This window comes from Thunnus thynnus, chromosome 4, assembly GCF_963924715.1.
Source record: "Thunnus thynnus chromosome 4, fThuThy2.1, whole genome shotgun sequence".
NCBI lineage: Eukaryota > Metazoa > Chordata > Actinopteri > Scombriformes > Scombridae > Thunnus > Thunnus thynnus.
In genome coordinates, this window is record NC_089520.1 from 18,132,072 (window position 1) to 18,148,849 (window position 16,778).

General features: G+C 38.8%; 3 protein-coding genes across 5 annotated transcripts; 2 read left to right on the plus strand and 1 right to left on the minus strand.

Moving 5' to 3' along the window:
- Positions 1-449: 449 nt before the first annotated feature.
- rrp9 (ribosomal RNA processing 9, U3 small nucleolar RNA binding protein) lies at positions 450-6,319 on the minus strand. 2 transcript variants are annotated; one of them, XM_067587106.1, is made up of 15 exons: positions 6,099-6,319; positions 5,197-5,288; positions 4,964-5,076; positions 4,809-4,876; positions 4,317-4,358; positions 4,091-4,217; positions 3,879-4,003; positions 3,677-3,769; positions 3,473-3,573; positions 3,252-3,386; positions 2,375-2,437; positions 2,117-2,262; positions 1,808-1,887; positions 1,591-1,664; positions 450-605 (listed from the first exon to the last, which is right to left on the minus strand). In XM_067587106.1, exons 1-15 carry the CDS (start codon positions 6,306-6,308, stop codon positions 521-523), a joined length of 1,554 nt encoding a protein of 517 aa, XP_067443207.1. In that variant the 5' UTR covers positions 6,309-6,319; the 3' UTR covers positions 450-520. The 2 variants fall into 2 exon arrangements, with proteins under 2 accessions (XP_067443207.1, XP_067443206.1); XM_067587105.1 differs by having other exon boundaries at positions 2,105-2,262.
- A 151-nt stretch (positions 6,320-6,470) lies between these two features.
- LOC137181420 (uncharacterized) lies at positions 6,471-10,101 on the plus strand. Of its 2 annotated transcripts, none has more exons than XM_067587115.1 (6): positions 6,471-6,758; positions 7,065-7,241; positions 7,333-7,489; positions 8,427-8,605; positions 8,829-9,057; positions 9,187-10,101. In XM_067587115.1, exons 2-6 carry the CDS (start codon positions 7,086-7,088, stop codon positions 9,369-9,371), a joined length of 906 nt encoding a protein of 301 aa, XP_067443216.1. In that variant the 5' UTR covers positions 6,471-6,758; positions 7,065-7,085; the 3' UTR covers positions 9,372-10,101. The 2 variants fall into 2 exon arrangements, with proteins under 2 accessions (XP_067443216.1, XP_067443217.1); XM_067587116.1 differs by lacking the exon at positions 6,471-6,758 and adding an exon at positions 6,897-6,957.
- Positions 10,102-10,619: 518 nt separating this feature from the next.
- Positions 10,620-15,541, plus strand: si:ch211-213o11.11 (probable G-protein coupled receptor). Its single transcript, XM_067588585.1, has 2 exons — positions 10,620-10,880; positions 13,510-15,541. Exon 2 carries the CDS (start codon positions 13,616-13,618, stop codon positions 14,894-14,896), a length of 1,281 nt encoding a protein of 426 aa, XP_067444686.1. The 5' UTR covers positions 10,620-10,880; positions 13,510-13,615; the 3' UTR covers positions 14,897-15,541.
- Positions 15,542-16,778: the final 1,237 nt, after the last annotated feature.

A 16,778-nucleotide genomic window follows, 5' to 3' on the forward strand; every position in this document is an offset into this window, starting at 1 on the left:
GGCTCTGAGAGGCTGACAACCAAGGAAGAAGCAGTTGCCATGGTGACATAGGCAGGGTCAAACCCAAACTTAACTAATTTTGCTTCTCAAACTGCCTGTGGTGATTCATAAAAAAGTGATACTAACTCTTCACAGCAGACACTTTCAGCAGCTTATTTATTTCTAAAAAAAAAAAAACCAAAAAAACAAATAAGTTTAAAAACACAAGTTTGAATCATAAGATGGTAAGAGAGCAGTCTTGGTCAGCTTGGACAAGATGTGGTAACTTCTACAAGACAGCCTCTTTTCACTTGGTCCAATTCAGACACAGCACACCAGTCATTCCTTCACTTATGTGAACAGTGCTGGTTAAGCATTTAAAAACAAAACCACAGCTGCAAGTTTTTTTTTTTTTTTTTTTTTTTTTTACAAATAAGACTTATGCTGATGGATAAACAAAAACATTACACTCAAAGCTTTTAAACCTTTAATTTACAAAAAAAAAAAGAAACGTATAAATCCACTTTTTGATCATCTTGTCTTATTCTGGATTAGGAGGTTTCCTTTTAAGAGGAATAATGTAGATCCCATTCTTGGCCTCTTTTAGTCTCCACCATCGGCCCAACCTGCAAAAAACATGAACAGAGAATAAGAGGTAATGGATAGAAACAGAGATCATTACCATCGCACAGAATTCAAATGAAAATCTAAAAAACAGAAGAGAAAAAGAGATAAAAGCTTGTTTTATGATCCACTTTCTTTTGCCGCTTCAGGCTGAAATTATGTTTCAAACTGATCTAGCAACAACTAGCAGTGGTGAAGAAGTCTACATCGAAAAATCATACTAGTTATCCCTTACCAGCAGTACCTCAAACATTTGTTTACCAGTCATGTGACAAAGTGAATTAATGTCAATCAAATCAGGACAAATATCATCCTGATATTTTAAATATTGTGCAGCATCACAAATCCAAACAGATCATGTATTCAGCTGTCAAATTTGGATTCAGCTCCAGCCTGGCGTGATGAGACTGGTTGTCGGAACTCCTATTCTGTTCCTGGAAATTATTAGAGCCACTTTAGCCTTCAGGTTATGTTCAGATTGTCGGCTCTGGTTGCTATATTTAACACCTTTAAAAATGGCCATTAAGTGAAAAAAAAAATTAAATATGGTGTACCAGGCAGCAACTGTTTAATTAATTTTCTGGTATGGAGCAGATTTGGAGCAGAGTATCGACCGCATGCTGTAATAAATAAAAATCCTTCTTTACAAGTCACTTGTATTTTCATAAATAAATCTGATAAAAGTGTAAGATTGTCTAACATCTAATACATATTACATTTCCAATTTTTTTGAGCTTCCTTCAATCGACAGTTATTGTTTCACTCGTCGGCCATCTAATTTACCTAGACTATCACATGTTTCAAGAAAACTCAGATGAGGCTGCACCTGAGACAAGTGAAATGTATTTTCACCTGTGACTAAAGCTGAGATGGATTAACTCTGCCATCTAGTGGAGACTTAATGCATTGGATAATGACCCCACACTAATGTTTGACAGTTAACAGGAACTCCACGGACAGTTTCTATGGAAACATTAGTTCAGTTACCTGTGCTCCTGTCCAACTCCTGCCACCAAGAACTGACCAGAGCTCGAAAACTTCAGGCTGTTGACAAAACCGGGCTGGGAGAGAAAGTAGAGGAAGAGACGTAATGAGACACTTGGAGGAAGCAACTGTTATCTGGCAGTATTTCATTCTTAGCTGAGGAGATGTAGTAATTAAATTTGATATATTTTAAACAAAAGAGGACCAGTTTAGAGCTTACCACTGGCACACTGAACAGAGGCTCTAGCCCACGGTAATACTGCCCACACTTCCACAGTTGCACCTGTGAGTTGTGGGAACCTGCACAGCAGAGTCATTATTAGTTTATATCATAACACAGACAAGTACAGATAAACATAAATCCACTGGTGTGCTTGTGCAAGTGTGTGGGAATAAAGAAATGTGTTAATTATACTGAAGACATCTGCATTCATACACTGTGAAAAGGTTTCATTAATGTGTCCTGCACATAATAAATGTGTGTGTTATTCAAAAATTGGGTAAAGACGACTCTCACAGCCAGAGGCACCTGAGGCTACAGCATCCGAGTTGTGAAGCGCCGCTACCGAAGCTACCCAGTGAGACTGCTCCAGCCCGGCATCGCCATGGCAACCATGAGCCTGCTTCACTGTGCTGAGAGGCTTCTTCTTGTTGACACTCCAAAGAGACACGGAGCTGAGGTCGGTCAGAAAATTGAGAGAGGGCATGAAAGAGAAACATGAATGAAGCTGTGAGCACGACAAGATCCTGGAAAATATATGTTGAAAAAGTTCCAGTTATGCCTCACCCATCATCAGCTCCTGTTATCATGTGCTCCTCGTTTATGAGTTGGATACAATCAATTGAACCCCTGGAGGGAAACGAGAATAATGAAAAAAGAATAGATGACGTTTGTCTTTCTGTAAGCTCATAGTAGCAGTATGACATATACACTGTAGATGAATATTAGGACAAGAAATTATTGAGGTTTTTTGCCATGAATGGAGACTTGAATACTCTATTCTCATTTCCAAAAGTTATATGCTTCATTATAAATCTTAAGCCACCTGGGGAAATCATGTTTAAAGCATTTGGACATGGAAAAAACTAAAAAGTAGAGTTACAGAAAATCCCCACAACAACAACAACAACTTTATACTTCCTTCTGTCATATTCTGGAAACCTCTACCATACATTACAAGTCACCTGAAATAACTTTTTGTACTTTAGTTTGTATCAATATTTCTTTGTACATGCTTTATGAAGGTTTTTTTTTTTTTGCTTTCAAGTAATAAACATAGCTTTGAAATTTGAAGATACATCATCCATATTTTTGTTGAGAAATTAATTCTACAAAGTCCATTTCAGGTTCTGCATCAATTATTACAAGCATAAATAACCTGAACCTAGACCACTAAACACAGAACATAATGATCCCTGGTTACATTACATTTAATAAACTTGCACTGATCCTTTAGATTTTTTGTTTATCACCTCATTACTTGTTTGATCATTTGTATACCCTTCACTTCTAACTCAAAAGCAAAGAAAAAAAAAAAAACTTATTAAAAAGACTTATTTCTGCTTTAACTTCAGTGTGCTTATATACGGACCAACCAACACATCTGAACTCACTGGTGCCAACAAGCGAGAATACAGAATCAGACAGACAGACAGAGACTCACTCGTGGCCGTGGAACACTAGCTGAGACTCCTCGGCGATCTTCCACACCCTCACAGTGCGGTCCCGTCCTCCTGCAGTCACACAGCGCTCACGGCTCAGGCTGTCCAGTCCTGTGATGGCGTCCTGATGCCCAAAGCTGTGGAGATTCATTTCATTCTTACATTTGAGACAAAGCCTAGTCTTGGGCAGTGAGATAAATGTTAGTTTGGGTAAGTTACTCACAGAGTTTCCACGTATGCGTTCTCGTCCACATTCCACACCTTGATTGAGCGATCATGAGAGGCGCTGTACAGATCATGGGTTCCCTTCCTGAACGAGAGACCCTGAGAAGGAAAAAGCATTTGATATTACTCACAAGAGGACCACAAGCCTGCTATCTACACAACTGTCAAGATAAAAACTGTGGGATAAAGACTGAGAACGTACCGACACAGGCCCTTTGTGTCCTGTGAATTTATATAGATGTTTACATGTTTCTGCTTCCCAAATCATAATCAGATTGTTCATGTCTCCAGTGGCCTAAAAAGATGTTGAGAAAAGTTGATGCCGTTACACTTTTTCCAAGTCTGGTTCACATGCAACTGTGGACAATGAAATATTACTAATTTGCTTGAGGAGGAATACTCACCAAGTATTTTCCATCTGATGATATGGACATACACAGGATGTGGGCTGTATGTCCAACATGGCGATCCTCTGTACCTTTCCTTCCACCAGGTATTGTACGCAGTTTCTTCCCACTCTCAACATCCCCTGAAGATTTAAGAAAAAAACTGAATTGAGACAGCCAACTATGAGGAAATTTTAATACATATTTTTCTGACCTCATAATATACTAACATTTAATGATGGAGCAGTCTTTAGCAGCAGAAAAGATGAACTTGTCATCAGAACTGATCACCAGACAGGTAATTGGAAGCTTGTGTCCTCTTAACAGCCTGATCTCTGAAGGATCTGGTGGAATGAGCTAAAAGACAGATAAAAAGAAAGTCAAATCAAAGCCAGTTTGTTTATAAGACACTGAGCATGCAGCAGAGATTTAAGAGATGAAATTTCTCATACTTACATCTTTGGCAATAAGTCGCTGAAGTTTTCCTTTCTGTTCAAGCTAAGGAGAAATCACATACACAAGATCAATAACATAGACCTGTTTACAGTAACTGATCTTACATAACAATTCCAAAATAAATGACTGTCTCTAAGATCAAGTGTGCAAGGTTGGTCTTGGAAATTATGGAGAAAATGAAGTCTTTAAGTAAAAAACACAGGAGGGGCCCCAACGATCTCCAACAAATAGAGAGTTGGGCAGCCTCAATGTAACCTGACCTGCAACCCACCCTGTCATATATGACAAAGAAAAACAGATTATCAATATAGTTGCAGATTAATTTTCTTTGGATCAACTAATAATTGCAGCTCTAGACTACACTAAACTGTAAAAGAACAAGGGTATATGGCCACAGTGGACAGAAACAGGATTATGAAAAGTAAGGGGGGAAATGTCCAAAAGTTGCATTTACTCCCTATATACTTTTTAAAAAGAGAAGACACTTCTCACCACTTCTTCTTGGAGTCTTCCAGCAACTAGGTCTGTCTCAAAGGATTCTTCTTCAGCTTTATTTTCCTCTGATAGACACAAGAATGTTTAATGAATACATACAAACATAGACTGTAATGTTAAACCTCAATGGCACGTGGATAGTAGACGCTTACCTTCTTCTTTAAGCTGTTCAAGGTAACGTTTGGCTAATCTAAGCTTCTTCTCCTGTGGGGTTTCGTCATATTCAACAACTTCATTGGATGGCCTTTTCTTGGGCTCTGTAGGACTGTATAACAACAACCACCGACAACATTTTAATCACTATAATGGGTTAGTTGTGTGCTTATAATTCAGGGCCATAAAGCCAATTATCAATGCTTAACTCTGAGTTGTATCTGAAATGTACCTCTCTGTCTCGGAGTCGCTGGAAATCTCTTCGTTGTATTTGGAGTTTGGTTTCTTGGCTTGTATTTTGCTTTTTCCAGAGTCCCCATCATTCTGTAGCAGGAGTGAAAAAACAGGGTTTAGTAAAGACATGCAATCATTTTCCTTTAGTGTCTAAAACAAAAAAAACCTGCAGGTGTTTCGGTTTAACGAGTAACCCTGTTAACACGAACAGAACAAGTAGGTGTCCTAAAAACCTATCAATATTACTTTAATCAATATATCTGTGTTTATTACCTACGCTAAACATTTACGTAACAAACTGTGCTCAGCAAGAAGCATTCACCTCTCGTAATGTTTCTTATAATGTGGGAAACAAAACGTGGCATAGTAACACTTTGTAGTGCAGCTATAACTTAGCCTATTTTGGGATTTTATACAGTTATCCTCAATCAGAAAGTGGCCCATATTCAACCAATTAATCTGCTTTGTCATTGTGTACAAACTTAAAGTACAGTTTGTGGCTAAATATTGTGTAAACTGTGTGGTCACAAGGCCAGTAGCCACCCTGTTTGACTAGCCTACCGTCTGTTTAACTTGTGACCCATCAATTTGGAGACTGCCACGAGATTCAGCGTTTGCTCTCAAACTAACATTTGAAAAGATTGATTTCAGGAAAAATGAGTGAAGAAATGTGATGCGTCCTGTTGGCGACACCATTTATTTTTACCTAATGTAAAACGAAAAGGACATTCAATTAAAGGGAATTGAAGGCTTTCGTATTTACAACTGCCGCTGTCACCACGACAACTACATCAGTTAACACGGTCACTCGTGTTAACTTACTGAAACACCGGTAAGTAACTTAGTATTTGCTAACCTGGTGGCTAGCTAACGTGCTACCTAACAATCCAGCTCACTTACCTTTCGTTTTATCACGGCTGTACCCTTTTTGGCTAATTTGGGGTTTTCTTTTTTCTTTATGAAAAAAGACGACATGGTGAAACGCGACAGAACTGCGTTTCGAAGTAAACGGTAACCGGAGTTAAGAGTTAACGCTTCAACTTTCTCAAACCAGTCAACATTGAACCCACATGGGTGCACTGCAACCGAACTAGGAAGTTGAAGTAGCATTCGATAACAGACGCTGATTGGTTGATATCCACAACTGAACTCATATATCCCGCCTTCTGTTAAAAGTTTGAATTTCTATTGGTCAAATCAAGAATTTGGATGAGCAGGAAACTGTACTGGGCCAAAATACTTCCCTCGGGGAAGAAGTTTTCGCATCTTTGTTCCGCACATAATTGTAAAAAATTTAAATCAAACCACACAATAATCTTTTACACATGTGCACCATACATAGCAAGAGATAAATATGGGACCTGTATTTCACACATATTTAACCACAAACGTTTTGCCCTGCTGACAAAAATTAGCCGTAATTGTATCAGGATCTATGTACTGTACTACTGCAGTAGTACTACTACTTCCTCTACTACGCAGTATTTCCATTTACTGCGCTGTCTTTGTCCTCAGTGAGAGTCGTGACAGTTTATCCCTGAAGTCGAGCTGAACGGTCAGGTGAGGCTCCTCTGAACCGTCTAACATGAAATATCATGATATTATATGATAATGTGTTGGAAGACAGTTTGTGTCACTCAGTGGCTCCAGCTGGGGGCTGGAAGGAGGGGTGGAGGAGGAGGCAGGGGGAGGGGGATGCAACGTGAACTGCAACTTTTCATTTTTATCTCACATGGCATAGTTTCGAATAAACAGTCAAGTAAGCGACTGAAAAAAAAAGTTTGACTCAAAGTTTGATTCCATCTTAAGCAGAAAAAAAACAAGCCTTGATGTGTCAATTGATAATCAAATCTCTGCTCTCCCTAGATTATTGTTTTTTTTACACCTATGCCACCAAAGAAAGGGGCAGGAGCGTCTCCATCCCAACCCCCAGTGAAGATGATGAAGATCGGCACCGATACACAGGAGTTTGGCGGTGATCCAGCGGATGATAAGTACACGTTGGCTGAAGAGTCCAGTTACTCACCTTTTCCCAAAAACGAGGTGAGAGATTTTACTAACTGTGCAAGAAAAAAAAATGTTGTTTCCATTCCACATATGCCAATTGTTCACCCGATATCCTCTCACTTGGCAGCACGAAACCATTGATTTTGATGAAGAAAATGTTGCAAGTCCAGGTATCAGAACAGACACCATCAGTCTCCTCATGAAAATAGAGCAACTGCAGGCGCAACTCAAATATGAACGCAGATGTCGAATTTTGGCCGAGAGAGAGCTGAGGGAGCTGAAAGGTGGGTGGAAAGATGATTCATTTATTAATTGATATGCTTGAAGAAAATAACTGTCAAGACCACTCAGTCTAAAAACTGTATGTGATTCATTTTTAACAGAGCCTTAGGGGTTGTAGCTACCACAGAGGTCATGTCCTCTGACACATTCCTGAAAACTTGGGGAGCAGATTTAATGAAAGTAAAGAGGAGTTACATTCTAGGAATAAACAAATGTTACACATGATTGGCTTTTTAAGGTTGATTCTGACATTTTTTTTAGAGTTAAATAACAAACAATACTAATATAGGGAAAATAGAGACCATGTTAAAGTCCAATTAAATAATTCTAATTAATTGCTAACGTGACATAGACAGTCTTTTATCCAGTGCACAGCAGGTCAGCTGACCATGCAAAAATATGACATTTGTCTCCAGTGGTGTATTTAATTTAACATATTTAGAAAATGAAGTCCCCAATAATTTATAAATAATGAATTAACGTTTATCTGAACTTAAATTGAGCTTTTTCTTTTTCTTCTAAGGACATTCCTTTATAACTCAGTGCATTTACATAGTTTTTTCAAAGGAAACTTCAGGGGAAATTATTAGGAAATTACAGGTTCAGGGAAAAAAAAGTGTTACCACATTAAAGAAAAGGGGGTTTAGTATTCTACACCAAATGTATAACCTATAAAAAGTGTAGAGAAGGCTTTGAAATAACATTTAATTAAACAGTTAGATAAAAAATAAAATGTGACAGTTACTGACGTGTAGAGTGTTGAAGGTGTGGGAGGGTTGTCCTGGGGGACTTTGGACTCATGAACTCAGTATTTCTAAAATCCTGGCTACAGCCCTGAGCCTAGTCTGTAAACATCATCATCATAAATCATTTTAACCATTTTATGAATATACCTGCTACTGTTTCAGCATTTCTAAAGTAATTTGACCCTTTGTGCAGAGATGAACACTCTCATGATGCAGATGAGGCACACGGCGCATGAACTGCGAGTCACTCTCGATCACGTTCTCCAAGGAGGTGACGCGGCAGTTGCACCGCAGAACTCTCAAGATGATGCATCTATCTCTTTCCTGGCAGAGCCTGATGCAGAGATGAGAGCGGTTCATAATATCCCAGAGGTCAGGGCTCATATATCTTCTGTGTCTTCTAATAACTGCTCAATTTTGGGAAGATTTCTCAGGTGACTTAAATTTTGTTATCCTAGGAGTTTTATGTCCGTTCCAAGCTTGTTTTTAAGCTCAGGTTCACCAGTAGTAGACAATTTTATAAACGTATTGTCATATCCAGACATGAATGCATCTTAAAATGTTTGGAGCTAACATATTTCTTATTTGCCCTCAGGATGATCACAACTTCCTGTATCTCTCTGAGAACCTTCGAGTACCAAAAAATCTTTATGAGCGCATTGCAGAGATCGCAGACTACAAGAAGTACACTTCCGCGCTGCTGATGATGCTTTTTGACAGAGAAACTCTTGCCACACACTCTCTGCAGGGCCGGAGGAACAGTTTTACTGGAGAAGATTGCCACAAGCCTCAACTCCCACCTGATATCTTGAGAAGCATTATTGGTAAGATATAGAGAACAGCATTAATATTATTACATTTGAAGCACACAGACCTTCTTTGCTGCAGCTCATGACTTCTGAATTTGATCATGCAAAATGGACATAACAACTTAATCATGTGTCTTCTTTCAGATCATGTGTCAGACAAGTTTGGTGTAGATGGCAGTCAAATAAAAACTGCAATCCGGACGAAGTTAAATAATGAGGACAAATTATTGAAGAAGAGACTGGGGTTGGGTAAAGCTGAAAACAAATCTATTCTTGATCAAAACTTTTGCCAAGATGCTTCACTCCTTCCAGAAAATTCAGCGATATGAAAGGAGTCTCAGTGTAAAGCCTTTTGAGTCTGGGAAAGTTTATTTTTGCCTTTGTCTGTTGTTCACCAGTATAACATGACTGATAGAAATGTGTGACAGGTTGCCTTTTTTAATCCACGTGTAGTTTATTCAGTATAGAAATCTAGTGCTTGAACTCAGTTGTTGTTTAACACTTTTTAGAACTCTACTTTTTTTTTACTTTGACAACTCCTGTTGTTTCTCATATGTAAGAAAAGTGTCTAAATTGAGTTTAACCTGGTGACCAGACCAAGCAGTTGAACAGCACTATAAAATGTCACGTGAGTAGTCGGCGAAGGTTAAAAACAGTGGTGTTTTTATTTAAGTTAACTTACTGTGTTTGAGGTAGTAAGTGTAAGTTCACAGGTTTGTGAAGTTGTTCTCTGTCAAGCATTCAATCAACTGGCCTTTGTGTGTGTGTGTGTGTGTGTGTGTGTGTGTGTGTGTGTGTGTGTGTGTGTGTGTGTGTGTGTGTGTGTGTGTGTGTGTGAAAGTAGGACAATTGAAAATGTTTGAAAAATAAGGATGTAATTTGTTGTTCATGACAAATTGTACATTTCACTAAGTGATGTGTTTCTAGAATAGTTTATTTTTTTCTGTTTTTTCAAAATATGTTGTAAGTGATAATCAATCTTCCTGCTTCCACAACATCTCTTACATCACTTCTTTGTTGTGCTTCATTACGTAAGGGCCAATAAACATTAGGAACTGATATCCCTCTGTTTTCTTTACTCGGACCCTCTCTTACATCAGCACAATAAAGTACAGTATATGCTCTCATGGGAATACAGTTTTGTTTTCCCAACAACCAACAGATGTCAGCACTGAGCCCTATTTTTATGCTCTTCTGCAAGTGCTATAGAACCGCTGTAATATAAAGGTGTTAAAATCAAAAAACAAAGTAACTCAAATCAAAGAAAAACTGAATGAATTGAGCAAATTCAACTAATACATCAGTGTCTGGAGGAGAGAATAGAGGAGCATTTATAAAGGCAGAGGCACAGTGGACAGTGTGTGACAGTCACTGCCACATACTGACTGATAAAAGAGTGTGTGTTTGTGTGACATGGTTAATGTCAGTGGGTGGCGGTTTGATAGAGTCATCTTCTCTTGAAAGATGTTATTTGAACAATCAGCTATTGCCGGCTCCTCCCCCTCCTTTCCCTCAAGCCAGCTGTTCTGTCTCAGTGGACTCACCAGCACATCACCTCTCTCTGTTAGTATCAGCCCTCCCCGGGGTCCTCTTCTGAGGCTCGTCCATGTGTCTTTGGGAAATATACGGTTTGCAACACGGCACCACAGTTCTTGATAGAGCCATCAAAGTTGGACCGGAACTCTTATTAACTCTGGTAACAACACCTGAGCACTGAGTTTGATGCTTTTCAAGGATTGAGTCATCAACATGCTTTGGAAGTACTGTACCCAAGAAGACTCAGAGGAACACTTTTTGGAGAAGCCACTGCCAGTTTTCAAAATGAAAAGAGTTGCCTGGTAAGCTTTTTTTTAAATTGGTTATCCTGGGTTAAATGAGTGGTTATGCAGTAAGAAGACGATCTTTCTGTTTATATCCAGCTCTGATGGTTGTCAGTGGAGATCATGTACAAAGGAATATAAATGCTGTTAATATATATACATGTATGTTTGAGAATCACAGTAAAATAAATAAGAGGCCTGAGAATTATTAACAAAATACTGAGATACCAGTATTTTGGAATGTGGGACCAAAATTTAAGGTCAGTGTTACAAATCATACCTTGGTGTACACAATCAGAATGGCAGGAGCAAATGATTTAAAAAAAAACAACCCTAAAATTATTTCATCTGTAAAAACATATTGTAGTCAGGCTCAGCTTGTTCAATGACTAAAACAGAGTGTACATTTGTTTGTTTCACTGTAATAAGAATGCATAGACGTGACCCACAAGTTCCATTTTCCATTCCAAAGCAAAAAACAAAGAGTTTCAACTTTTAACATTAGAGATAACAAACTAGAAAAAAAAGTGTTGTATACAACAGTGATTCTTCAACTCATCATACATGGAGTGATACTGACATATTTGCAGCCTAACCCAGTGCTGTACTTGGATAGCATCAGGCCTGGTATTTTCTCACTGGACTCTAGTACTACTGTACAATACCAGCATATTTACATCAAAATGTTGCTGTATAAAATAATGGAAATATACTGCAATTCATCCAATATGCTTTTTTTTATTCTTCAGTGTAATTGTGGCTAATACGTATCTAGATTCACGCAATTCACATTGCAATTTCATATGTTTAATTTACTACATCACAATTGCATATTTAGTAGCTGAAAAGGATCAAATCTTTAATGCCTACTTCTTTTTTTTAATATAAAATGAAAGGTGATCAACTGCAATATATCAACACAAAGTTGGTTATTAACAATATAAAATAAGAAGGTCATCACAAAGGATGGGATTAAGGGGTTTCCCTGTATGGAAATTCACTGTACAGCTTTATGAGGGATTAAAAGACCGGCACAATTCCCTCTTCCTGGTGATAATGTAGAAAATGACTTGCTGTTTTTTTCCACTTGAAAACATACCAGCAAAGAGGAACTCCAACAGAGGCTAATCTAAAAATACATTGCATGTTTTTATAATGAATTAAGCTTTTAGAGAATTCAATTAAGCGCAGTGACTAGTGGCTGAAAATGACCATCCCATTTTAGAGGTAAAACGTGGACTTCAAGGATGTAACATATGCTGTGCTGCAACTGGAACATGATGAATATAAGGACACCCTTACATAATACCTATGCAGAATGTACATTCATTAGTCCTTCCTGGGGATAAATCTCGCTGCAAACGTGGCATGCCAATAGCTGTCCACCAGAGAAGATTACGGCAGGGGAGAGCATCAGTGGATCACTGGCAGCGAGCAAGCGCATGTATTTAGGACACAGCATCCTCCACAGTCATACATTTGAAACCTAATTATGAGCACAAGATGGGTAGATACATATATGCAGAAGCACATTTCAGGACAACACAAAGAGGAGGAAATAATGTGTATGCATTGAAATAAGGATGTTTTAATTTAATTTTTCGCATTTCACTACTGATATTTGCTGCTATTTATTCAATAAAAATTTACAGTATGTATGCAATACATATTCAGTCAATGCTTGCCAGTTGTTTTCTGTAAAAAACTGCCCAGCGATCGAGGGTCAGACCTCTCCTGGTAAGAGGTTTACTCTTTGATGGTGCAGTGCAGGGTGACACTGAACACATACTAATCAATGCAGCTGGTTCCCTGCAGCTGGGCTAAAACAAGCACACTCATTATCTTTCATTTCAAAAGGATGGGGACGGATGGAGGAGAGACAGGGTGTCCTTCATAAATTATTCCTATTGAGCATGTCCCTCCCTCACTAAGAGAGAGAGAGAGCATCTCTTCTTAAATATTCCCACAGATGTGAACAGTTATTGATTAACTTTCCAATACCTTTAAGGTATGTGTTCTCTTGAGGGTTATGACTCTGTATGAAGATCTATGATTATACGTACACATTTGATATCAGTCATTATTGGTGAAGTGAGTAATGAAGAATAAAGAGTAATGTATGAATTAGGTATTAATTAATTTCTGTTTTGATACATTAGTGAGTATTATGTGTGCCTTTATAATTACCATTAAACTGGACTGGACAATAAGTTTACGTGTAAAAGCAGTTGTTTAATGTCTTCTGTGGCTCTGGGGGATCTGAGACAGTAACCTTATCATAGTAATGTCAGCTTGGACAAGGAAACAACATTACAAACTTGAGGAGTGGGATTTGAAAGATGTAGAGGAAGAAAGGAAGGAAGGAAAAGATAATATTAGTGTTGCTGCAGTATGGGAAATGTAGGATCTTGAAGCTTGACCCATACTAGAGACTAAAAGTCAGGATATCTGGGCCTCTGCTCAACTTCATGGAAGTACAATACTACATTGATGAAGTAACATTGCTAGTTATAACTTTGAGCATCTGTCATGGCTGTTTTATTGTCTTCAGCAGTGTCTTTAAAGATTCAATGCAGTCTTTACTGAACATAATTTGCCATAAATGTTAAGTGTCCTGTTTTAATTGACTCTATTTTCTCCAACACAGGAGTCAAGAATATTTCTTTTGATGTCTGATGGATCCTTCGGCTGATAGCTGAACAATTGTGGGGTCTGGAATACAGATGTGCACTTTGAGACCTTTACTATGAATAATGGAGGAAAACAGTTCATCTTTGACTCCAGAGTACAATGACAGCACCTCCATTTGGGCACCGATGCCCTCAGCTCCCAGCAGACAGCTGGGCAACCTTCCCAACCCGCAGACACGCTTCAAGGACGTGACAGGGATATTTTTCATGGTGACCCTGAATGTTCTGGCAGTTCTAGCCAACACCGCTGTTCTGGTGGTTGTAATAAAAGCCCCTCATCTCAGGAAATTTGCCTTTGTGTGCCACCTGTGTGCGGTGGATCTGTTATGTGCCATCTTGCTCATGCCTCTCGGGATTGTGTCAAGCTCCCCGTACTTTGCTGGCGTGGTGTTCACTATGCTGGAGTGCCAGGTCTATGTCTTCCTCAATGTAATTCTCATAGCTGCCTCTATCTTTACCATCACAGCCATCAGTGTGGAGCGTTACTACTACATTGTCCACCCCATGCGCTATGAGGTGAAGATGACGCTGAAGCTGACTGCAGGCGTCATGGTGACGGTGTGGGTGGCCTCCTCCGTGCTGGGGTTGTCCACTGTATTTGGGTGGCCATCATACGGCAGCCTGAGCTCCATCAGTGCTGCTCACTGCTCGCTGCATTGGAGCCACAGTGACCACAGACGGATCTTCTCTGTCTTCTTTAGTGTCACCTGTTTCTGCCTGCCTGCAGTTGTGATTTTTGCTGTCTATTGTAATGTATATAAGGTGGCTCGTGTAGCTGCCCGGCAACATGGACCTTTGCCCTCTTGGACAAACAGCCAACCGAAGCACCGCTCTGACTCAATAAACAGCCAGACTACCATCATTACAACCCGCAATGCCCCACGCAGGACTGTACGTGACCGGCCTTTTGGAGGAGGTAAAGCCGCACTCACTCTGGTGGTTATTGTTGGCCAGTTTCTGATCTGCTGGCTGCCTTACTTTGCCTTCCACCTCCATCTGACAATAGATGCAACCCCCAAGATTCCTGATGACTTGGAGGAAACAGTCACCTGGCTAGCATATTCCTCCTTTGCTATCAACCCATTTTTCTATGGGCTTCTTAACCGGCAGATCAGGGAGGAGCTTTGTAAACTCAGACGCTGCTACTCAGCCAGGCCAGTGGAGCTGGCTGTCTCCAGCCATGAGGGCTCAGGTCATGAGAACTTCTTGCAGTTCCTCCATAGGACCAGCTGCACAGTAGAGACGCACGCAAGCTTTGCTACATCCAGTCCCAGAAGCACTCTGGATCAAACGGGGCAGACTGGTTTCAGGATACCAGGGCAGATCCCAGAGGAGTTCAGTTAGATATACCTCACTGTTGTGCCACTGGATTAATAGCCTGCAAGATTATTACAGCAACAAGTGATCCATGGGGGTTAACAGTACTTGATGGCTGTCTGCAATATGTCTGTAAACTGTATTTGCATACAGTAAAAGCTAAGAAAATAGCATCAAGAATAAACACTCAGTTTTTGTCTTTGAAACTTGACATACATTTTTCCTTTTATTCAAATATTACACTGAAAGATGTACTTGAACAGAGTGCTAATGGTGTTAAATTATTGTTACTTTATTTGTGGTAAAACTAGCGGTGATACAGTTACTAATCTCATAAGGAACACTTTATAGCTACTAAAGCAAAGTTACTTTTCATCAGCAATTGGTACATCAGCATTATTAAAGAGGAATGAGCATACATTTGATGTTATACTTGAATAGTAATGATGAAAGTATATCATGACAGTATATCTGGTAAACACATATGAATATCTCAGAGAGAATTAATTTCTAATCCACTGATGATAATGACAATGAATTCTTACATTATCTGTAAGTTCTGGAGACTATTGTTTTATAGGATATATCAATACAGCAGCAATATTCTTTGTATGAGTAATTATCACACAATTCAATGTTGTTATGTTGCAGTGACTTAATTTATTGTACTCAAAGAAGAGACACATCACTTTTTGTCCAAGAAGTTGTTGTTTCCTATTGCTTTAATTGTGCAAATAAATACAGATCTTTTTTGGTCATCTATGTAAATCATAATTAGTAAGCAGTGAGTCCTACTGTAGTGTTCATCACTAGTAAGCCATATGTACACAGTAGATTTAAATATATCCCCTGGGCAGGGCAGTTAAAAAATTATATAATGGGTCATTCAAAAGTGTCATCAAAAATGTAATATCTTCTGAAAGCAGAGAATAATACACAACTCTCTGTTTAGTCATAATTATTAATTAATTTTAAAGGGACAGCCAAAGGATGATCAGACTGTCCTGTAACCATGAGATCAACAGCCGGCCTCCCCATTAAAAGTCCATCACGTGTCCTGCAAAGTATGCTTGAGCTCACTCACTGTAAGTTGCTTTGGATAAGTGTGCCAGCTACATGCTTTAAAATGTAAAAGAGAAATTTCCATCTCTTACAGGGCACTAAAAAAAGCATCAGTAATATGGTACATGCATTTGTACTTTTTTCTGTGCTTTTACCTCTATGACCTCTATGTGTCTATTTATTAAAAAGCCTAACACTGAACCCGGTCAGCACATGGTTATATAAGGAGAAAATACCATTTCATAACAGCTGAAGTGGTTGTCTCTAATACCCTCTTAATATGTGTACACTGGCAGATAAACCATACAGTTATCTGTGAATATGACCTACTTGTCAAATACTGTAGACATAAATTATGGGTTATACAGTTTATTCTTACTAAACCAAATGAATCCTTAATATTCTACATGTATCGATCAATTAAGTCAATTTTATGAACGTGAAGGTCTCCCACACAGATTAGACTTAAAGGATAACATCAAATAGACGCGCTGGTAACTGTAAATACCACCCAGAGATAAACATAAATCAGTAAACAAATAAATAAATTAAATATAGAGACGTTTAAAAATAACCCCTGCCTTGCTTGTTGCTGAGATATACTGTAACAATTGGGAGGAGTGACAAATGTTCGAGACAGCGTACTGACAGGCAGGGGAAAAATCATCCTACACACATACATACACATACTGAAATCCAAAAACACAAGTAATTCATAGACACTGAGTCAGATTTGGTAAAAGCAAGATAACACTGTGCCATTTTATGGTCTCAAACTGTAAACACATTCATGTAACTGCTGCAAAGTGCAAGCGCAACATTCATAATAGACAGCAAAGCCAATATA

Excerpts from the sequence above, each read along its gene's own strand:
- rrp9 (XM_067587105.1), bottom strand. The coding sequence starts at position 6,308 with ATGCTACTTCAACTTCCTAGTTCGGTTGCAGTGCACCCATGTGGGTTC. Across the intron at positions 4,359-4,808 it reads GAAGACTCCAAGAAGAAGTG|CTTGAACAGAAAGGAAAACT; the intron begins GTGAGAAGTGTC and ends ATTTCTCCTTAG. Across the intron at positions 3,574-3,676 it reads GACACAAAGGGCCTGTGTCG|GGTCTCTCGTTCAGGAAGGG; the intron begins GTACGTTCTCAG and ends TTTCCTTCTCAG.
- LOC137181420 (XM_067587115.1), top strand. The coding sequence starts at position 7,086 with ATGCCACCAAAGAAAGGGGCAGGAGCGTCTCCATCCCAACCCCCAGTG. Across the intron at positions 7,242-7,332 it reads CACCTTTTCCCAAAAACGAG|CACGAAACCATTGATTTTGA; the intron begins GTGAGAGATTTT and ends CTCACTTGGCAG. Across the intron at positions 9,058-9,186 it reads TATCTTGAGAAGCATTATTG|ATCATGTGTCAGACAAGTTT; the intron begins GTAAGATATAGA and ends GTCTTCTTTCAG.
- si:ch211-213o11.11 (XM_067588585.1), top strand. The coding sequence starts at position 13,616 with ATGGAGGAAAACAGTTCATCTTTGACTCCAGAGTACAATGACAGCACC.